Source organism: Aquarana catesbeiana, linkage group LG08 (genome assembly GCF_042186555.1).
Source record: "Aquarana catesbeiana isolate 2022-GZ linkage group LG08, ASM4218655v1, whole genome shotgun sequence".
Lineage (NCBI taxonomy): Eukaryota > Metazoa > Chordata > Amphibia > Anura > Ranidae > Aquarana > Aquarana catesbeiana.
This window is the reverse complement of record NC_133331.1, coordinates 187,775,715-187,796,740: the sequence shown is the minus strand read 5'-3', so window position 1 is coordinate 187,796,740 and position 21,026 is coordinate 187,775,715. Positions and strand designations below refer to the sequence as shown.

The window sequence follows — 21,026 nt, the reverse complement described above, 5'->3', positions numbered from 1 at the left end:
ACAAAATAATAATTCCAGTATATATACCATAGTTTGTAGACCTATAACTTTTGCGAAAACCAGTCAATATACGCTTATTGTGAATTTTTCTACCAAAATTATGTAGCAGAATATATATTAGCCTAAATTTATGAAGACATTTGATTGTTTTTTCTATTTTCTTTATTGGATATGTTTTATTGCAGAAAGTAATATATATATATATATATATTTTTTTTTCAAAATGATCTGTCTTTTTTCATGTATAGCGCAAAAAAAAAACCCAGTGGTGATCAAATACCACTAAAAGAGAGTTCTATTTGTGTGAAAAATTATATAAATTTCATTTGTGTACAGCATTGCATGACTGCGCAATTGTCAGTTAATTTAAGCCAGTGGCAAAAAGAAATGGCCTGACCAAGAGGGGGAGGGGGTGAGGTAAATCTACCGGAGCTGAAGCGGTTAACTGCAACTGTACACATGAATGGGTAAATATATGAAATTGGTTTTAACCAGTTTTACTGCTATAAGACAGCACCTGTGTGCTGGATCACGTGTATATATATATGTGCTCTGACACTTATGGGTAGGGGATGCCCATGCGTGCCACCAGTGGCTCACTCCCGCTGTGATTACACATGGCGGGAGCCAATTGGTGGGTATGTTGGACTCGATGTACCCCTGCACCCACCAATCATGAGGAAAAAACACAGAACTGCAACCTGCCTATATAAACAGGGCAGATCGCCATTCTGACAGAAGGGAAGGAATGGTATTTGTAAAAGCACCTCCCACAGTACAGTAAAACACTGGCTAGGCCCACAGTTAGCCCTTTGATCGCCCCTGATGTTTTACACTTTCCCAGCCAGTGTCATAAGTGCATATTTTTGCACTGACCACTGTATTAGTGTCACTGGTCCCCCAAAAAGTGTCAAAATTGTCAGTTTCAGAATGTCCACCACAATATTGCAGTCCTGCTATAAAAAATAAATAAATAAAAACACCCCATAGTTTGTAGGCGCTATAACTTTTGCGCAAACCAATCAATATACGCTTATTGGGATTTTGTTTTCCAAAAATATGTAGCAGAATACATATTGGCCTAAATTGATGAAGAAATTAGATTTTTTTCATTTTTTTTCTTTATTGGATAGGTTTTATAGCTGAAAGTAAAATATATTGTGATCAAATACCACCAAAACAAAGCTCTGTTTGGGGAAAGAAAAGAACATACATTTTAGACCCCTTTTACACTGAGGCAGTTTTCAGATGTTTTAGCGCTAAAAAGAGCGCCTGTAAAGCGCCTGTAAACTGCCTCTCATGCCTTCCCAGTGTGAAAGCCAGAGTGCTTTCAGACTGGGGCGGTGCGCTTGCATGACAGGAAAAAAAGTTCTGCAAGCAGCATCTTTGGGGTGGTGTAGAAGAGCTGTATACTGCACTCCGACACCGCCCCTGCCCATTGGAATGAATGGTGCTTTCAAAGCGCCACAACACAGGCACTTTTAACCACTTCTCCGGACGCTAGCGGGGGTTAAAAGTGCCATGCTTATCTCCTCCAACGATCACATTTACCGGGGATCTCCAATCCATGCCGGACCATCTCTGTATAATTGTCCTTCCCTCTCGCGCTTCAGCATTGACATGTGTGGAAATCGCATTACTGACAAACTTTTATTGTTTCTTCTTTCTTACTTATAGTTGTGCATAGTTTATAGGTACCGTTCTACTTAATATGTTCCGTTAAAGCATTGATGCTTGCCTACGACTCCATTAGTTGTCTTCCTACTGGTGAACCTTTATTGTTCATTGCTTTTTCTTCATTTGACTTGTATTTGCATAAATACCTTAATAAAGCTTTATGAAAAAAAAAATGCCCCATTAGCGGCTGAAAAAGCGCCCCTTAAACAGTGGTAAAGCAGAGCTAAATCTAGTGGCGCTATACCCCTAACGGACCCGCTGCCCCAGTGTAAAAGCAGCCTTATTTGGGTACAGTGTTACACGACCGCACAATTGACAGTTAAAGTAACACAGTGCCATATCGCAAACAAATGGCCTGGTCATGAAGGGGGGTAAATCTTCCAGAGGTCAAGTGGTTAAAAAATGTTTTTAGAGCGATAATGCACTATGGAATTTTTATGTTTTTCTTTACCCTGAGAACTAGATGAGAGTGCAGGCACCTTCTGGCATTGGAGGCTGACAGATACCTTAAGGGGAAATAAGAATGTTTTGACTTGTTGCAACATCGTGCGTAGTTTAAAAAGAGAAGGTGAAAGCGCATCTGGTGTTTGAGCACAAATGGTGGTGGAGAGCGAGTAAAGGAACACTTATGCTCTGTACACACGACCGGTTTTGCCGTTGGAATAAACTCTGAAGGTTTTTACAACAGAGTTCCGATGGAATTCCGCTCAAGCTGTCTTGCATACACACGGTCACACCAAATTCCGACCGTCCAGAACGCGGTGACGTACGACGGGACTAGAAAACGGAAGTTCAATAGTCAGTAGCCAATAGCTTCCATCTTGTACTTGCTTCAGAGCATGCGTCGTTTTTCGTGCGTCGGAACAGCATACAGACGAGCGTTTTTTCCGATAGTAATTTGTTCCGTCTGAAAAATATAGAACATGTTCTCTATCTAAGTCAGTCTGAATTTTCGACAGAAAAAGTCCGATGGGGCATACACAAGGTCGGAATATACGATGAAAAGCTCCCATTGGACTCTTTCTGTCAGAAATTCCGCTTGTGTATACGAGGCATTTAAGTGTTTTTCGTCTGCACAGTGTGGAGTGGACCGACAGAGACAGATTATTAAAGTGATTATTAAAGACACACAGAGACATTTTTTATCACTGTCATTTTGGTTTAAATGCACAGTATAAATGCTTAGTCTAAAGTGGGAAGAAGCACTTAACCTTAGGTGGATGTCATATGACGTCCTTAGGTTGAAGTGGAGATATCTGAATGATGCCTGCAGCTACAGGCATCATCCAGATATTTTTTTTTTCAGTCAGCGATTCCCTCACATGTAGAAGCCATCATAGCGGTGGTTTCGCTGCTTGATTGCTTTTACAGGAGGCGGGAGGGAGGGTCGTCCACCGGTGTTTCTCTCGGCTGGCCCACAATCGGCAAGTCAAAGAATGAATCCACCGGCGGTGGCAGTTTACCATAGAGCTGACCGCAGACCAGATGGTCCCTGGCCATCTCTTTGACCCTCGGATGCAGAAAACTACGTCACAACATCACTTCCAGCGCCGGCAGATGTAAACACTGCCTTTTTTTATGCCAGGAAGCCTGAGATCGATTTTTCTTTTCGATCTCAGGCATTCCAGCATAGAGGAGAGATCTGGGGACATATAGACCCCAGATCTCTCCGTAAAGAGGACCTGTCATGTCCTATTCCTATTACAAGGGATGTTTACACCCCTTGTAATAGAAATAAAAGGGATAAAAAAAAAGTGTACAGTAATACCTTGGATTACGAGCATAATTTGTTCCAGAAGCATGCTTGCAATCCAAAGCACTCAGAAATAATGGAAACTCAGATGATTCGTTCCACAACCACTGCTGGTGTATGCAGTACTGTATGTGGCCAGAGGTGCGGGGCGCTGGTGACGCTCTGAGACACTCGGGAACTTTTGACACTTTCGGCAGCTTCGACGTACGTTACCACCCGCCCCACCCAGCTGGAAGTGTCTCTGAATGTCTCCGAGCGCCTCTGAGTTCTCCAGTGCCCCCGGACCTCTGGCCATATATGGTAATACATGCACTAGCGGCTTGAGTCCTGCTCGTCTTGTGAGACAGCGCTCGCAAATAAAGTCAGGATTTAAAAAATTAGCTTGTCTTGCGAAACGCTCATATACCGCGTTACTTGCAAACCAAGGTATCACTGTAAAGGGAAAGTGTAAAAATAAAAAATAAAATAAACAATATAAAAAAATTAAAAATTAAAGCGCCCCCATCCCCTTGTGCTCACACGCAGAAGCAAATGCATACATAGGTCGCACCCACATATGTAAATGGCGCTCAAACCACATATGTGAGGTATCACATCGAACGTTAGAGCAAAAGCAATAATTTCCGTGCAAGACCTCCTCTGTAACTCTAAGTGCCGGTTCACACAGGGGCGACTTGTCAGGCGACCTAGCCGCCTGACAAGTCGCCTCCCATTCTGTACAATGGAACCGTTCTAATAGGAGCGACGCAAGTCGCTCTGACTTAGAAAAAGGTTCCTGTACTACTTTGGGGCGACTTGGGGCAACTTGCATAGGCTTCTATACAGAAGTCGTTTTGCAAGTCGCCGTGGCAGTCGTGTGCAGGTCGCCTCGGTGAGGCGACCTGCAAGTCGTGCTGCCCCTGTGTGAACCGGGGCTAAACTGCTAACAGGTAAAATGTTTTAAAGCATAGCTTATGGGGATTTTTAAGTACTGAAGTTTGGCGCCATTCCTCGAGTGTGCGCAATTTTAAAGCATGTCATGTTAGGTATCTATTTCCTCAACGTAACATCATCTTTCACATTATACTATATATATATTATTGGGCTAACTTTAGTGGGTTTCTTTTAATTCATGAAAGTGTTTTTTTTTTCAAAAAAATTAAATTTGAAAAATTGCTGCACAAATAGAAATAAAAAATTGCAACAGCCCCCATTTTATTCCCTATGGTCTCTTCTAAAAAATATTTATAATGTTTGGGGGTTATGACTAATTTTCTAGCAAAAAAAATATTTTTTTTTATGTAAGAGAGGAATGCCAGAATAGGCCTTGGCTGGAAGTGGAAGATACACGGAGATATTTTTTCATTCTTATTCCTGTTATCTACTGTTTTAGGACAATGCTTATGTTACTTGTGTAGAAATCTGGTGCTACATAGAGTGTTGAGTCAGGATTTAGAGATCAAAACGTATGTACTGTGTGTGAACATGGCAAGTAATGCAATGAGCAAAAGATACACTCTTGTTTTTAAATATAAACACATTCTAATCTACAGTATCTCACAAAAGTGAGTACACCCCTCACATTTTTGTAAATATTTTATTATATCTTTTCATGTGACAACACTGAAGAAATGACACTTTGCTACAATGTAAAATAGTAAGTGTACAGCTTGTATAACAGTGCACATTTTCTGTCCCAACACACTCAACACACAGCCATTAATGTCTAAACTGCTGGCAACAAAAGTGAGTACACCCCTAAGTGAAAATGTCCAAATTGGGCCCAATTAGCCATTTCCCTCCCTGGTGTCATGTGGCCCATTAGTGTTACAAGGTCTCAGGTGTGAATGGGGAGCAGGTGTGTTCAATTTGGCGTTATCACTCTCACTCTCTCATACTGGTCACTGGAAGTTCAACATGGCACCTCTTGGCAAAAAACTCTCTGAGGATCTAAAAAAAATAATTTTTGCTCTACATAAAGATGGCCTAGGCTACAAGAAGATTGCCAAGACCCTGAAACTGAGCTGCAGCATGGTGGCCAAGGCCATACAGCAGTTTAACAGGACAGGTTCCACTCAGAACAGGCCTCACCATGGTCGACCAAAGAAGTTGAGTGCACATGCTCAGCGTCATATCCAGAGGTTGTCTTTGGGAAATAGACATATAAGTGCTGCCAGCATTGCTGCAGAGATTGAATGGGTGGGGGGACAGCCTGTCAGTGCTCAGACCATACGCCGCATGCTGCATCAAATTGATCTGCATGGCTGTCATCCCAGAAGGAAGCCTCTTCTGAAGATGATGCACAAGAAAGCCTGCAAACAGTTTGCTGAAGGCAAGCAGACTAAGGACATGGATTACTGGAACCCTGTCCTGTGGTCTGATGAGACCAAGATGAACTTATTTGGTTCAGATGGTGTCAAGTGTGTGTGGTGGCAACCAGGTGAGGAGTACAAAGACAAGTGTGTCTTGCTAAAGTCAAGCATGGTGGTGGGAGTGCCATGGTCTGGGGCTGCATGAGTGCTGCCAGCACTGGTTCATTGAGGGAACCATGAATGCCAACTGGTATTGTAACATACTGAAGCAGAGCATGATCCCCTCCATTCAGAGACTGGGCCGTAGGGCAGTATTCCAACATAACGACCCCAAACACACCTCTAAGTTGACCACTGCCTTTCTAAAGAAGCTGAGGGTGGAGGTGATGGACTGGCCAAGCATTTCTCCAGACCCAAACCCTATTGAGCATCTGTGGGGCATCCTCAAATGGCAGGTGGAGGAGCGCAAGGTCTCTAACATCCACCAGCTCCGTGATGATTAGTGAGATACTGTACATCCCGAATTCCCCTTAGTTCTCAGATTCACTGATATGCTATATATTATGCTTCCTGCAGAAATTAGCACACCTCTAGTTTACAGAATAGAGAGGGGTAGTCTCATTCTCATTGTAGTATTCTATAGTAATCATACTAAAATTCGCACCTCCATTCTTTCTACTTGTAATGGTATAGCTGTGTTATTAAAAATTTAGGCATTTCAAAGAAAATGTGACTACCAGTTTTTGCTTATTTCAGGCCTCTTGTCATGGGTTTAGCATATATTTAACTTATTCATTGACTTGCTACACAGATTTATACAGAATTGCTCATGTGCAAAAGGTCATGCATAGCAGCCAAGTACTGATCGGCATGGACTTCTGCACATAAATCCTTTCTTAGAGCTGTGATGTTCTGACTGTACTATGTGTGAAGAAACAAGCAGGCTGCAAATGCCAATTGCGTATTCTCTCTCTTTTGTTTTAGGAAATCAATGATGCTGAAATAGTGGAGCTTGTGCATAGCGCTCTCGGAAGGATTACTGTTATAAGACAAATCTTTCCTTCTCTGAAAGAAAATAATGTCAGATGTATGAGTAATAACCACAGAGTGGCTTCACTTCCCTGTGACCCTCAAGAAGGCTATCTCCAAATGTTACAGGTCAGTTTCTAAACTTATTCAACTGCATTGTGTTAAGAATAGTAGAAAAAAATTCATTAACAATTTGAGATATAAGAATATAACAAAATACAGTATAAATAAAGCATAACTCTTAGTCCTATGAATAACCAGTGCATGCACGAGCAATCCCCAAATCATTCTTTCTTTCTTTTGTTAGGAAGGATTTAAAATTCCATTTTAGGAAATGTATGCAGTGGGACCAGGCAATGTTCAGGACCACTTTATATTGCTCCACCTCAGATTAAGATAATTTTGGTCATGAACACACCCCTGCGTATCCTCTCTTCTGCAAGTGAATGTGCCTAAGTTCATTATGCTTTACCTGGGCAACAATTAGGGCGGTTGATAACTCATTAGAACTGATCAGGACCTTAAACTAAAATCATTAGATATAAAAATTAAAGGATCGCTATTGCAAATTTTTAGCTATTAACCAAACTATAACAGCTTACAGACTTAAGCACTAGTCCAATATCAACATTGATTTATAACAGAGCACTTTTTATTAAAGAGAGATAAACAAATACTGTTATTGGACTAGTGCTTTGGTCTGTAAGTCACATGTATAATTTGGTAGACAGCCAACATTTTAAAATAGTTGTCTTTTAGGCCTAGTTCACACCTATGCATGTTGCAGTTTGCATATTCCAGGTGCATTTTGTGTTTTTGAATACACATTTTTGATCCATTGAAGTCTATGGAACCAAAAAAACTGAAAAATGTCCGTGGCTCTTTCCATAAAATGCACAGTTGTGAACATGATCCATAGGAAACTATGTTAAATGTACTGAAGTGTGTTTCTGCAAAACTGAAAACACACAAAAAAATGCATGGCTGTGAACCAGGCCTTAAAGGGAACAGGGGTGGGACTAACACAAAAGGGTTGATTTACTGGTGAAAACTGGTGTAAAATCTGGTGCAGCTGTGCATGGTAGCCAATCAGTTTCTATCTCCAGCTTGTTCAATTAAGCATTGACAAAAAAAAAACAAAACTGGAAGCAGTTTGGTTTCTGTGCAGAGCTGCACCAGATTTTGCACTCTCCAGTTTTAGTAAATCAACCCTTATATATCCACTGTTCATCAAGTGGGCTGACGAATCAGGTTGATATTGTAACCTCTTCTTTAAATAATGTGCATATAACTGATACAAAACAATTGCACGTCAGTAAATGTAGTTCAGCAGATGGTTTTCTTGATAAAGATGTTGTTCTTCTTTAACATTTATATGTTGGCAGAGCACATTGACTATTATGGGTAATAGTAGTAGGACATTAAGTGTAATAGCTGGGTCACAAAGAATTATTTCAACATGTTTGTTATTTGTGTGTTATATGGACATATAAAGAAAAAGAAAACCAAAAAAATAGACGCTGTGCAGTTTTACCTACACCTTCAAAATTAGTAAATGGGCAAGAACAAAAGAGTCTCACCTGCTGGGCTAGACTGTCAAGACTTAAGCTGGATATACATTATACAACTTTTGTTGTTTGATTTATTATTATTATTATACAGGATTTATATAGCCCCAACAGTTTACGCAGCGCTTTACAATATAAAAGGGAGACAATACAGTTCTAATACAATAAAATACAAGAGGATTAAGAGGGCCCTGCTCAGAAGAGCTTACAATCTAATAGGGTGGGGCAGGTGGTACAAAAGGTTGTAACTGTGGGGAATGAGCTGTTGGAAGTGGTAGGAGATTAGTTGGAGACGTGATAGGCTTTCCTGAAGAGATGAGTTTTCAGGGATCGCCTGAAGGTAGCAAGAGTAGGGGATAGCCGGATAGATGGAGGTAGCGAGTTCCAGAGGATGGGAGAGGCTCTGGAGAAATCCTGGAGATGAGCATGGGAGGAGGAGATGAGAGAGCTTGAGAGCAGGAGGTCTTGAGAAGAGCGGAGAGGTCGATTTGGGTGATATTTGGAGACAAGATTGGTGATGGGCAGAGTTGTGAATGGCTTTGTATGTTGTGGTTAGTATTTTGAATTTAATTCGCTGGGTGATTGGGAGCCAGTGTAGAGATTGGAGGAGAGGGTTGGCAGACACTGAGCGGTTGGTAAGGTGGATAAGTCTGGCAGCAGCATTCATGATAGACTGAAGAGGGGATAGCCTATGGAGAGGTAAGCCAATGAGAAGAGAGTTGCAATAGTCAAGGCGAGAGATAACAAGGGAGTGAATGAGGAGCTTGGTGGTTTCATTTGTTAAAAAGGGGCGAATTTTAGAGATGTTATGGAGGTGAATTCTACAAACTTTTGACAGCGATTGGATTTGAGGCTGAAATGACAAGTCAGAGTCTAGGGTTACACCTAGTACCCTGGCGTGAGGGGAGGGACTGATGGTTGCATTGTTGATTTTGATGGAAAAGTCATGGAAGGGGGCACGGGCGGGGGGAATATTAATAGCTCAGTTTTAGAGAGATTTAGTTTAAGAAAGTGTTGCGACATCCATGCTGATATGTCAGTTAGTAAGTTAGTAATGCGAGAGGAGACTGAAGGAGTGAGGTGAGGAGTAGACAGATAGATTTGGGTGTCATCAGCATATAAGTGGTATTGGAAGCCATGGGCAGTTATCAAGTGACCAAGGGAGGAGGTGTAGATAGAGAAGAGAAGGGGTCCAAGAACAGAGCCTTGGGGTACACCCACAGAAAGAGGCAATGGAGAGGAGGAGACAGTTGTAGGTGACACTGAAGGAGCGCTGTGAAAAATAGGCAGAGAACCAGGATAGAGCAGAATTTACTTTAGATGTACCATACAACTAAAGATAGTGCAAGGGCCTGCCTCAGTGGCGGTTGTTTTTTTTTTTTGGGGGGAAACAACCCCGCCCCTGCTTGGTCGGCTCACCTGCTCCCTCACTCAGTCAGTCCCCCCATATAGGTTTTGGCAGGCAGGGCTATGACGGGTGGGCATCTGCTCCTCCTCTGCATCATGACGGCTTCTGCGGTGCATCTCCTCCCTCCTCCTCCTGGGCATCCAATAGGATCGCCTGTACTTTCAGCCAATTGGGTGGTGGGTTGCGACCCGCTTCCTGATTAGCCCGAGAGGAGGATCAGTGTCAGAATAATGAATATTCATTCGCTATTCTCACACAACTGGATAGGCTTGGAGCTCAGTGCTCTGTGCCCCAAGCCCACCCTATTTTGAAGCCTTTCATGTGCTTAAATAAAAAACACAACCCCATTGGAATCTATGCATTTGGCACCCCGAATGTAGATTAGGGGGCTGGATGCATAAATAGGGGGGCAGCGCCCGTGTGCCCCTAATGGACAGGCTGCCACTGGCCTGCCTGATTACATTCAAATTGAAAATGTTTAGGTTTGACCTCATATTAAAAGGTTTTGGTAAATCTAAAGGAAAAAAATCTAAATAGAATATAATCCCCAGAGCAATGGATAGACACTGAAACAACACAAAAAAGGATGCGCACAATCACCCTAGTGTAATCTAATTTATTGTTAAGAATAACATTTTAAAAGAATGCACTCTCACATGGTAGCAGATTAAAATGGAGGGGTCTCTTATGACCACAACTCTCCTTAATGGCTGCTGTAAGGTCTGGGTGTGCTGGAGCTCTTCAATAGACAGATGGAAGCCACAAACGCTGGTCCTCAGTGCGCCGATACTACTGCGCATGTGCCCGGACCAGCCAGCGTCACGATCTGTAGCCGAGAGACCGAACACAAGGGAGGAGGGAGAGGATGCAGTTTTAATTTTAACAATAAATTGGATCACACTAGGGTGGTCATGCGTTCTCTTTTTTGTGTTGTTTCAGTGTGTTATATGGAGCAGCACTAAAAGTGTGAAGTGTTCATTATAGGTCCATAGAGAAGTCCTACACTGCTATCGGGAACCATGAATCAGACCAAGACAGAAGTATAGTTAAATCACACTTGTTTAATAATAACAATAAGGTAAATAGAGTAAGCGTAGTCAAAACAAGCCAGAGTTCAGTAACCAGATTGTGTAGTCAGCCAAGCAAATGTCAGAGAGCCAAAGATAAACGTAGTAGTACAGCAAGCAGGATCAGGAGCCAGAAGGAACATCAGCCCAGCAAGTCTTCAACAGGAATGCAGGAGACAGTCTCTGTGATGTTGACAAAGGGGAAGGCAGGGATCAAGTGAGCTGGACAACTTTAAGTAGGGAGGACTGACGAGCAGAATCAACAACATCTGGGTAACTACGGAGAGATATGGGAGCTGGCAATTAGCCAACAGCTGAGCGGCCAGCTCAGAGAAGGAAGGGCTGAGCCCACCCCTGACAGTACCCCCTCCTCAACAAACCCTTCCCCTTGGAGGACCACCAGGCTTGAGGGAAAAACATCTATGGCAATCGCAGAGGAGGACAGGGGCATGTACGTCCGAGGATGAGACCCAAGAGCGTTCCTCCGGACCGTACCCCTTCCAATGCACCAGGTACTGTATGCACCCGCAGAACCTACGGGCGTTAACAATGGATTGTACTTCATACACCTCATGGTTCTCAACCTGTATAGGGATTGCAGACCAAAGGTTTCAATAAGGAGACATGAAAAACATTTGAGATACGCATACTAGGAGGAAGGTCCAAGGCGTAAGCCACTGGGTTAATCCTGCAAAGGATATGGAAAGGCCCAATAAACCGAGGTGCAAACTTCAAAGAAGGAACATGAAGTTGGAGGTTGCGAGATGACAGCCAGACACTGTCCTCTGTCCCAGGTGTCTGCGGTCAGCATGGAGTCTGTACCTATCGTTAGCATGTTGCAAAGCCTCCTGAACTTGTGCCCAAGTGGAATGAAGACCACGGAGATGCTCCTCTAATGCAGGAATACTTTGGGGAACAAACGAGTCAGGCAACATGGAAGGTTGGAAACGATAATTCCCCATAAACAGGGACAATCGGGAAGCAGAATTGAAGGCACTGTTTTGAGCAAACTCTGCCCACAGTAATAGGTCTGATCAGTTGTTATGATGGTCAGAAATATAGCAACGTTAGAATTGCTCCAAGGACTGATTGGCTCGTTCTGCAGCCCCATTAGACTGCGGGTGATATGCAGAGGAGAAAGCAAGCTGAATTCCCAACTGAATTCCCAACTGTGCACAAAAGGCTCGCCAGAACCGGGAGACAAACTGACTACCCCTGTCCGAGACAATCACCATGGGTAGCCCATGTAAGCGAAAGATCTCCCGATCAAAAATGGAAGCCAATTCCTTAGAAGTGGGCAACTTCTTAAGTGGAATACAATGACACATCTTTGAGAACCAGTCAACTACCATAAGGATAACAGTGTTGCCTTGGGAGTTGGGTAACTCCACAATGAAATTCATAGACAGGTGGGTCCAGGGCCTCTCTCCATTGGGTATGGGTTGAAGGAGGCCCACTGGAAGGTGTCGCGGAGTCTTACTCTGAGCACACACGGAACAGGCAGCTACGAATGCAGTTACATCAGCCCGTAGACTAGGCCACCAGAATTGTTGGGAAATGGCCCAAACTAGTTGATTCTTCCCAGGGTAGCCAGCTGCCTTGGGAGAATGGTAAGTCTGGATCATGGCAGTACAGAGACTCTCTGGGACAAAGCAGCGGTCACAAGGTTTCTCAGGAGGAGCATGGACCTGAGCAGCAAGAATTTTGTCACCCAAAGGAGAAGTAAGACTGGTGCGAACCGTAGCCAAAATACAATCAGGAGGAATCACAGGAACCGGAACTAACTCCAGCTTGGTAGTGGAGGAAAATTGTCATGACAAGGCGTCAGCCCTTACATTCTTTGTACCAGGTAAGAATGAGACACTAAAAACTCGACAAGAAAAGAGCCCATCGCGCCCTTCTGGGAGAGAGGCGCTTAGCCTCAGACAAGAATGTGAGATTCTTATGGTCAGTAAGAATGAGAACCGGCACAGTGGTACCTTCAAGGAGATGTCTCTATTCTTTCAGGGCTAAAATGATTGCCAACAGCTCTCTGTCACCAATCTCATAATTGCACTCTGCAGGTGACAATTTCTTGGAAAAGTAGCCACACGGATGCATAGCGCTCTCAGACTTAGGGCGTTGAGACAGAAGGGTGCCAACTCCAGTCTCAGAAGCATCAACTTCTAGGATAAAAGGCAACTTAGGATCAGGATGTGCCAACACAGGAGCAGAAGCAAAGGCAGCCTTGAGACTCTCAAAGGCCTTAATGGACTCCGGAGACCAACTCTATGGGTTACCGTCCTTTCTGGTCATATCAGTCAGGGGCTTGACAAGAGACGTGAAGTTACGAATAAACTTCCGATAATAATTGGCAAAGCCCATGAAATGCAGCAGAGGACATAAACCCATGGGTCGGGGCCACTGTAGGACTGCCGAAAGTTTCTCTGGGTCCATCGAAAAATCAGCAGTGGAAATGACATATCCCAGGAATTTAACCTGTTCACGATGGAACTCTCACTTCTCCAGTTTACAATAGAGATTGTTTTCTCTTAGTTTCTGAAGCACACGACAGACATATGTGTGGTGGCTCTCCAGGGACTTGAAAAATATGAGGATATCATCGAGATAAGCCACCACACATAACTGCAACAAATCTCGGAAGACATCGTTAATAAATTCCTGGAAAACTGCCGTGGTGTTACAAAGGCCAAAAGGCATTACGAGGTACTCATAATGGCCTGTTCTGGTATTAAACGCAGTTTTCCACTCGTTGCCCTCCTTAATCTGCACGAGATTGTATGCCCCTCTCAAATCAAGCTTTGTGAAAACCGTTGCTCCCATGAGGCAGTCAAATAACTTTGTAATCAACGGAATCGGGTAGGCATTCTTAATCGTGAAATGATTGAGACCCCTATAATCAATACAAGGTCTCAGTTCACCGCTCTTCTTCTTCACAAAGAAGAAACCAGCACCAGCAGGAGACGAGGATTTGGGGATGAAACCTCGAGAAAGTGTCTGCAACATACTCCTCCATGGCCTTATCCTCCAAGACCGACAAAGGGTAAACCCGGCCACGAGGGGGTATGGCACAAGGTTGAAGTTCAATTACGCAATCATAAAGCCGGTGTGGAGGCAAACTGCTGGCTTGACCTTTGTTAAAGATATTGATAAAATTGCGGTACTCCTCCGGGAGGACCTTGGCTACCCTCTGGAAGCATGTCTCACTGCATTGTGTTGACCAGGAGAGTACCTCAGCATGGAGCCAATCAAAAGAGGAGTTGTGCCTCTGTAACCAAGGATAACCAATAACCAGCAGAAACCTAGGTGAGGAAATAACTTGGAATTGGACTACCATGGACAACGGAACCGTCTCATAAGTCACATGGGCAGGCTGTAGAGGTCTCCCGTCAAGAGCCTCAATGGCAAGTGGAGTGTCACGTAGCTGCAGTGGAATCGAGTGCTGCGATACAAAGGCAGCATCAATGAACAGGACTGCAGCCCCAGAGTCGATTAGAGCCTGTATCTCGATGGACGACTCAGCCCAAGAAAGGGTGACCGAAACCAGGAGCTTATCCTTCTGGATAACTTGGGATGAAACAATGCCACCTAAGGTCTGTCTATGACAGGACCTCAAGGTTCGGGTGTTCCCTGGACGGGTAGGACAAGACTTCAAAAAGTGACCTGTCTGGCCACAATAAAGGCACAATCTCTCCCTCCTCCTAAAGGTTCTCTCATCCGCAGAGAGACACGTGAAGCACATGTGCATGGGTTCATTTTCACTGACCGACTCGGTACCAGGAGGCATGGGAGGTGAGGGAGGCCTGGGTGGGACTGCAAAGCTTGGAGGCAAACGTACAGGAGGCTTCCGCAAGCGCTCATTAAAAGAGAGTCTTTCTCTGAGTCTGGAGTCAATGAGGATGACAAACGTGATCAACCTCTCCATCTCAGTGGGTATATATCGGGCTGCTATCTCATCATTGATGGAATCCGAGAGACCATGAGAAAAAGCAGCCACGAGGGCCTCATTGTTCCAAGCAACCTCTGCTGCTAGAGTACGAAATTCAATGATGTAGTCGTCAACAGTTCTCGTACTCTGATAGACGTGAGGCACTTGGTAGCAGAAGCGGAGCATGCGGGAACGTCAAATATCCTTTTAAAGGAGGCCACAAACACAGGATAACTCAAAACAACAGGTTTTTGCGTCTCCCATAGAGAGTTTGCCCAGGCCAAGGCACTCTCAGAAAGCAAAGATATCATGAAATCTACTTTGCTTCTGTACTTTGGAAATGCCTGGGGCAGCATCTCAAAGTAAATCTCAACCTGGTTGAGAAACCCTCTGCATTGAACTGGATTGCCCCCAAATCGCTGGGGAAGCGGAGCGGAACCAGACATATCTCTTATAGAGGCAATACTCAAGGCGGGTGCAGGCCTGCACAGAGACTGGCACAGCAGCAGGGACGGCCTGCAACTCAGATTGTACCGGAGCAGCCACAGTGGGAGTTTCCAGGTGAGCCGTGCGACTCAGGAGCATTTGTAATGCTTTGGCAAACTGATCCATGCGGTGATCTTGCTCATCCAATCTGGAAAAAATATTACCAACAAGTGGATTAATTGTATCTTCTGAATTCATGGCCTTCACCTACTATCAGGAAACATGAATCAGACCGAGACAGAAGTATAGTTAAATCACACTTGTTTAATAAAATTAATAAAAAGGTAAACAGAGTAAGCGTAGTCAAAACAAGCCAGAGTTCAGTAGCTGGATCGGGTAGTCAGCCAAGCAAATGTCAGAGAGCCAGAGATAAACATAGTAGTACAGCAAGCAGGATCAGGAGCCAGAAGGAACATCAGCCAAGCAAGTCTTCAACAGGAAAGCAGGAGAAAGTCTCTGTGATGTTGGCAAAGGCATAGATCAAGTGAGCTGGATGACTTTAAGTAGGCAGGACTGACGAGCAGAATCAACAACAGCTGGGTAACTGTGGAAAGAGATGGGAGCTGGCAATTAGCCGACAGCTGAGCGGCCAGCTCAGAGAAGGAAGGGCTGAGCCCAGCCCTGACAACTGCCTGATGATTGGTAAATTTTGCAAGGGATCTGGAGCTCATGGATAAAGCCATGTATGGCCACCCTTAGGACCTGTGTTGACAAGCTTTGCGGCTTATGTTGATGGCATCAATTTGACATCAGTTTGAATTATTTCTGAGATTACTCAGAATTCATTGACAAGTGCATTTGTCATGCATTTGAACATCTTTTGATCAGCTTTTTTCCTGTTGGTGCAAACAAAAGCCCATTCACACAGGCCTTTAGGCAGGCCATACATAATACATTTTTTCGTTCAACCAGTGGGTTGAAAAAATTGTTGATTCCCCTATCAGCAGACTCTGTGCTAATAGGGGACTCTCTCTTGTAGAGCTACCCCTGCTGGCAGAATGCAATAATCGGTGTTGTCAGCTATAGCCGAAGGCACTGATCGTTCAGGATTAATCCAACAGGCTGCTTGTACGCATGTCAATCGATAGATCAACTTGTGCATAAAAAGCACAAGTTGCATGGATCGAAATTCAACTGGTCCCTGCTGAAACTGACACATTTTGATCCATGTATGGTCGGCTTTAAAGTCCTTGGCCAAGAAGCAGACTGTGTAATTACGTCTTTAGTGTAATAATGGTATAGTGTTTACTTCAGATAAATGGACAAATCATTTAGCAGCCTTTATCTCTACACCAGAAAATATGTGCATATCAGAGAATTCCCTAGAAAACCAGAGACAGGTAGGAGCCAGTTATAATAGTTATTTGTGTAGTATTAAAGTAGTATTATAACTGTACATTCACAGAATAAACTGTTGGAAACATGAGTGTGTGCTATTGTATGACTTTCTAGTGTAATGGATTTGAAACATGATCTGCCGGTTTTGTGGTCACATGGTTCAGTGGTTCTTTAGGAAAGATCAAGAACATTTAAAGGATTCTATTGTAAGTTACCAGGGGGGTAAATGGTGAGATTAACTTTTTGTTTCCTCGTATTAGGTACAAGATAGTAGTGGCATTGTCTCCTTTTATTTTAGACCCACTATGTAAAAAAAAAAAAAAAACTAAAAACAATGGCAAGAAGTTCTTGATGTAATTTGTCAGGGGACCAATATCAGTTGTCAAGGTTTTTCAAGCTTTCATGTTTCTTCTCATTTAGTTGGCTGGTGCGCGTTTTCTGAAAAGGAGTAATGCAAATCCCATATCCTTGGCCAAGATTAGTATTTCCCATTTTCGTTATCATATGAGATGTGTTTTTTAGTGTTATGTTCTGGTTTCTAAAATATAGGCAGCTCCAGGAAAACGGTGACACTGTCAAAATGTACAAGATACAGCTGCCAGGAACACCAATCACTAGTTGTTCATGGAGGTTGCTATGATTTACTTGTCCTTGCCTGATAAAGCCTGTGTATGCCTATTTATATGAGACACATTTCAGAAACAGGAATGATACTTCTCTCATTAATAATCCTTAAATCTCAAGGGTGCTCATAAAAGAACCATCCTAATGTACATAATTAGTATATATGTTTGCAATATAAAGCAGGCATCAAAAATATTATAAATATTATTTTTCTGATGTTCTTGTAATTAGCTATTTGCAGAGGATTAAAAAAAAATACGCCTTTTTCCCTGCCACACAAATATAAACCAATATTACAAATGTTGCAAAAATGAGACCAATTATGTCAATTATGCGAATACAGAAAAAGCATTGCAAAATATCCCTTGCAATCTTTTCCCTCTAATTATACAACAGACTGAACATTTCATTGAAGGCGTCTAGGAGATAATATTGATCTCCATTTCTTTCCCTTGTAGATACCATTATTGTGATTTCCTGCATTCCTATTAATTCTAAAGATGTTGAAATGTCATGTGTTAGTTATTATTTATGATTATAGAGTGCCATTTTCTGTAGTGAACTGCAGTAGAAATAAATAGCAGCTGGACTAAATTTTTCTATTGGTAATAAAGACATGAGGCTTGGCCACGGGTCTTACATGAGTTCTAACAAATCGTCATTGTTTGCAGAAGTGCCAAATCCCAGATTTTACTGCCATAATATCCAACTATTCCTAATGCACTTTCTGCCCTTTGAACTTGGGTCACCTGGTGTAGAAAGGGCCAATAAGGGGGCTTTTGCCTGCCCCTCATTATAAAAGGGAGGGTTTCCAGTAGCCATATTCAAAATGTGTTTAGCTACACCATAGGGAGTATTGTTGATAAGTGCATAGGGAAAGATTAGGGTAAGGCTTGTAGGCACTGGCCAAGTCTCTTAAAGTAGATGTAAGCCCTTACATAATGTCCTGTAGGTAGGAAAATGCTGTGTAACTTGGAAAACTTAGGGGTGAGAGGGAAGCAAGGGTCCTAAAAACTTAATTCTGCAGGTGTCTTGTAGTCTCCTTACAGCCTGTCTTCTTTCCATATGCACTATGTTCATAGGCTGCATGTGTTTTTTTTTTACCACAGAGCATAGTTCCTAATTATTTGTAGCTGCAAATATATATATTTTTACAGGCCTTTTGGTAAGACAACAACAGCAAAAAAAGCCTAAAGTTTTGTTTGGGAGAGCATGTTACAGGGTGATTTACAGGCAGGAGATTGTGGTAGATGGCCAGAAAATTGTCACCCTATAACAAAAAGTGTCCAAACACGAACCTTTATTTCAGTATCACCAGCTGTTATTTTCATGAAAGCTACCATTAAAATATAAAAATATTATTTTTTATGTATCCAATCATGTTTTGGCCTAAATGAGATATTAGTGGTTTTGTTTGCATCTACTTTATCAATATTTGCTTGATTTCTTTAAATTACAGTACAAGGGTACATTTTCTTATGTTCCTTGCCTGCATGCACAGATTTGTACACCCAAACATTATTTTACAGCAAAAACTGATTAATGGTTAGCCTTTAATTGTTGACAACACTTTTTTTTTTTAAAATAAGAATAGCGTACACATAAACCACACTACTTTATATCACTTAAATTTTGCTAGATCCCCCTATCCCTATAGATAAAATAAAAGTTAGGAACGCATCGTTTAAGCCTATTAACCTTAATTAAACCTGCTGTTGGCTACTTTAGACTGCTGTGTCATTTATGGGGAATTCTTGTAGTAAAACACACACACTTTCCCAGCTCTCCTTTCTGCACAAACCCCCCAGCTCACCTCTCTGCACACATTTTTCCAGCTCTCCCATCTGCACAAATCCTCCCACCTCTCCTTTCTGCACAAACTCCCCCAGATCTCCTCTCTGTACAAATCCCCCCCAGATCTCCTCTCTGTACAAATCCCCCCAGCTCTCCTCGCTGCACAAATCTAGCCCCACCCATCTTTCCCAGCTCTCCTCTCTGCAAAAATCCCCCACAGCTCTCCTCGCTGCACAAATCTCCCCCCACCCCACTTTCCCAGCTCTCCCCTCTGCACAAATCCCCCCACCTCTCCTCTCTGCACAAATCCCCCCAGCTCTCCTCTCTGTGCAATTTCCCCCCAGTTCTCCTCTCTGCACTCTCCCCTCCCCAACTCTCACCCCTGTAATAGGCTCACAACCTTCCTATAGCTGCTTTTCTGCACAACCACCGCTTCCCTGCCCTGCTCTACATTTCCATTCACAGCTTCCTCACCTCTTCAGGAAAGCCGACACTACCGTACATGGTATGTGCAGGCTTTTTTTAATCTCAGAATTATAATTCTAATATCAGAACTTTTGCACAGAGCCAAGGAGGAATTTCAGAGCTCTTTACTCAGCTCCACGCTACAGTGTTTGAGTAGCAGCGGCAGGCAGGGACAGAATCTGTCTCCTTTTGCCGTACCGTACAGAATCTGCCGTACCTTTTTGGTACATTTGATGGGGCTGTGCTGATAATCAATGTGCTGATTATCAGCACAGACCCCCCCTCTGACAGGGAGAGCCACTGATCGGCTCTGATCGGCTCTCCCTGTCAGCGTGAACCGAGGAATGCCATTTACCAGCACTTCCTGGTTCACGCGATGATCAGCTGTGATTGGCCACAGCTGATCATGTGGTAAGAAGCCTCTGACAGAGGCTCCTTATCATGATCGGAGATGCGGTGTGTCAAACTGACACGCCGCACTTGCAATCGCCGTGCTGCGTGCCCTCGCATATGCGCCAGCATGTTATTATGCTGGACGTCATATGACGCCCAGTCAGGAAAACAGAACCACTTCCCGGATGTCTATATGCTATTGACCGGGTGGGAAGTGGTTAAAGGCTTGGGTTTTAAAAAACAAAAAATAAACATGTTATGCCTACCTGGTTTTGTACAGATTAGCCCCAATCCTCCTCTTCTCGGGTCCCCTGCCAATGCGCCTGGCCCCTCCTCCCTGCCAAGTGCCCCCAGAGTAAGCAGCTCATTGTTTAACACAATTATTTTTAGAGATATCGTCCCACTGACAAGTTCCCACTGACATCATTGATTTTTTTAGCTGTGTACAAGGGGATAATTCCTCCCAGTGACCACGAGTGTAAGGAGCATTCTTCCCACTGACCATCACACTAATGTATCATGAGTTAAACAGTCATTTTTAGCAGGGTTTCCTGAGACCGGAACATATTTCAAGGGTTCATCTGTGTTGAGAAGGGCTCCTTGAAAATGTAACTAAAGGCAAAACTTTTTTTCATTTTGGATAAATTAATAGAGGGCTATAACCCCTGTCAGTTTTTATTGCTAATAAAGAGGTGAAATGGTTTAAACTAGAAATATGCCAAGTCATTGCAGTCCCTGCCGCATACAAAAGAAAAAAGGTGACTAAAATACTTTCACAGGACACATATGGTGTATCAAAAACAAGTTAAATTAAGTAAATACTATATATCTTTATAAATGTCAAATATTGAATGAAAACAGTATAAAAAAATCACAAATACATATAAATACCCTTCTATGGCTAATAAAAAATACAACAATGTATTTTTTTAGCGGTGGAAGAAGGTTTCTTGAGATAAATACCGTATATTTCGGTAAAATACCATATGTGGTATTTTTGAAGCGTTTTTTTCTTTTAAAAAGCTATGCGGTTTTTTACCTAACTTCTTAAAGCTGTAAATACCATTTTGTGAATGAAGCACCCATACATGTATATATTAATTTACTACTGAATGAATGACTGACTGTTCCAAGCACTCTTTCAGTAAAATAGTTCTTTTTAAGGTTGGTTGTGAACTTTTCTAGTTTGAGATCATGTCCTTGTG

The 21,026-nt window shown here is 42.9% G+C and overlaps 1 protein-coding gene across 3 annotated transcripts in view; it reads left to right on the top strand.

The window, feature by feature from the left end:
- The window catches only part of GRID1 (glutamate ionotropic receptor delta type subunit 1), a 1,972,711-nt gene that overhangs the window by 1,225,823 nt on the left and 725,862 nt on the right, over positions 1-21,026 (top strand). For all 3 annotated transcript variants that reach the window (XM_073596722.1, XM_073596723.1, XM_073596724.1), the window contains exon 6: positions 6,706-6,879. In XM_073596722.1, coding sequence (XP_073452823.1) covers positions 6,706-6,879 — 174 coding nt within the window. The remainder of the gene's footprint in view (positions 1-6,705; positions 6,880-21,026) is intronic.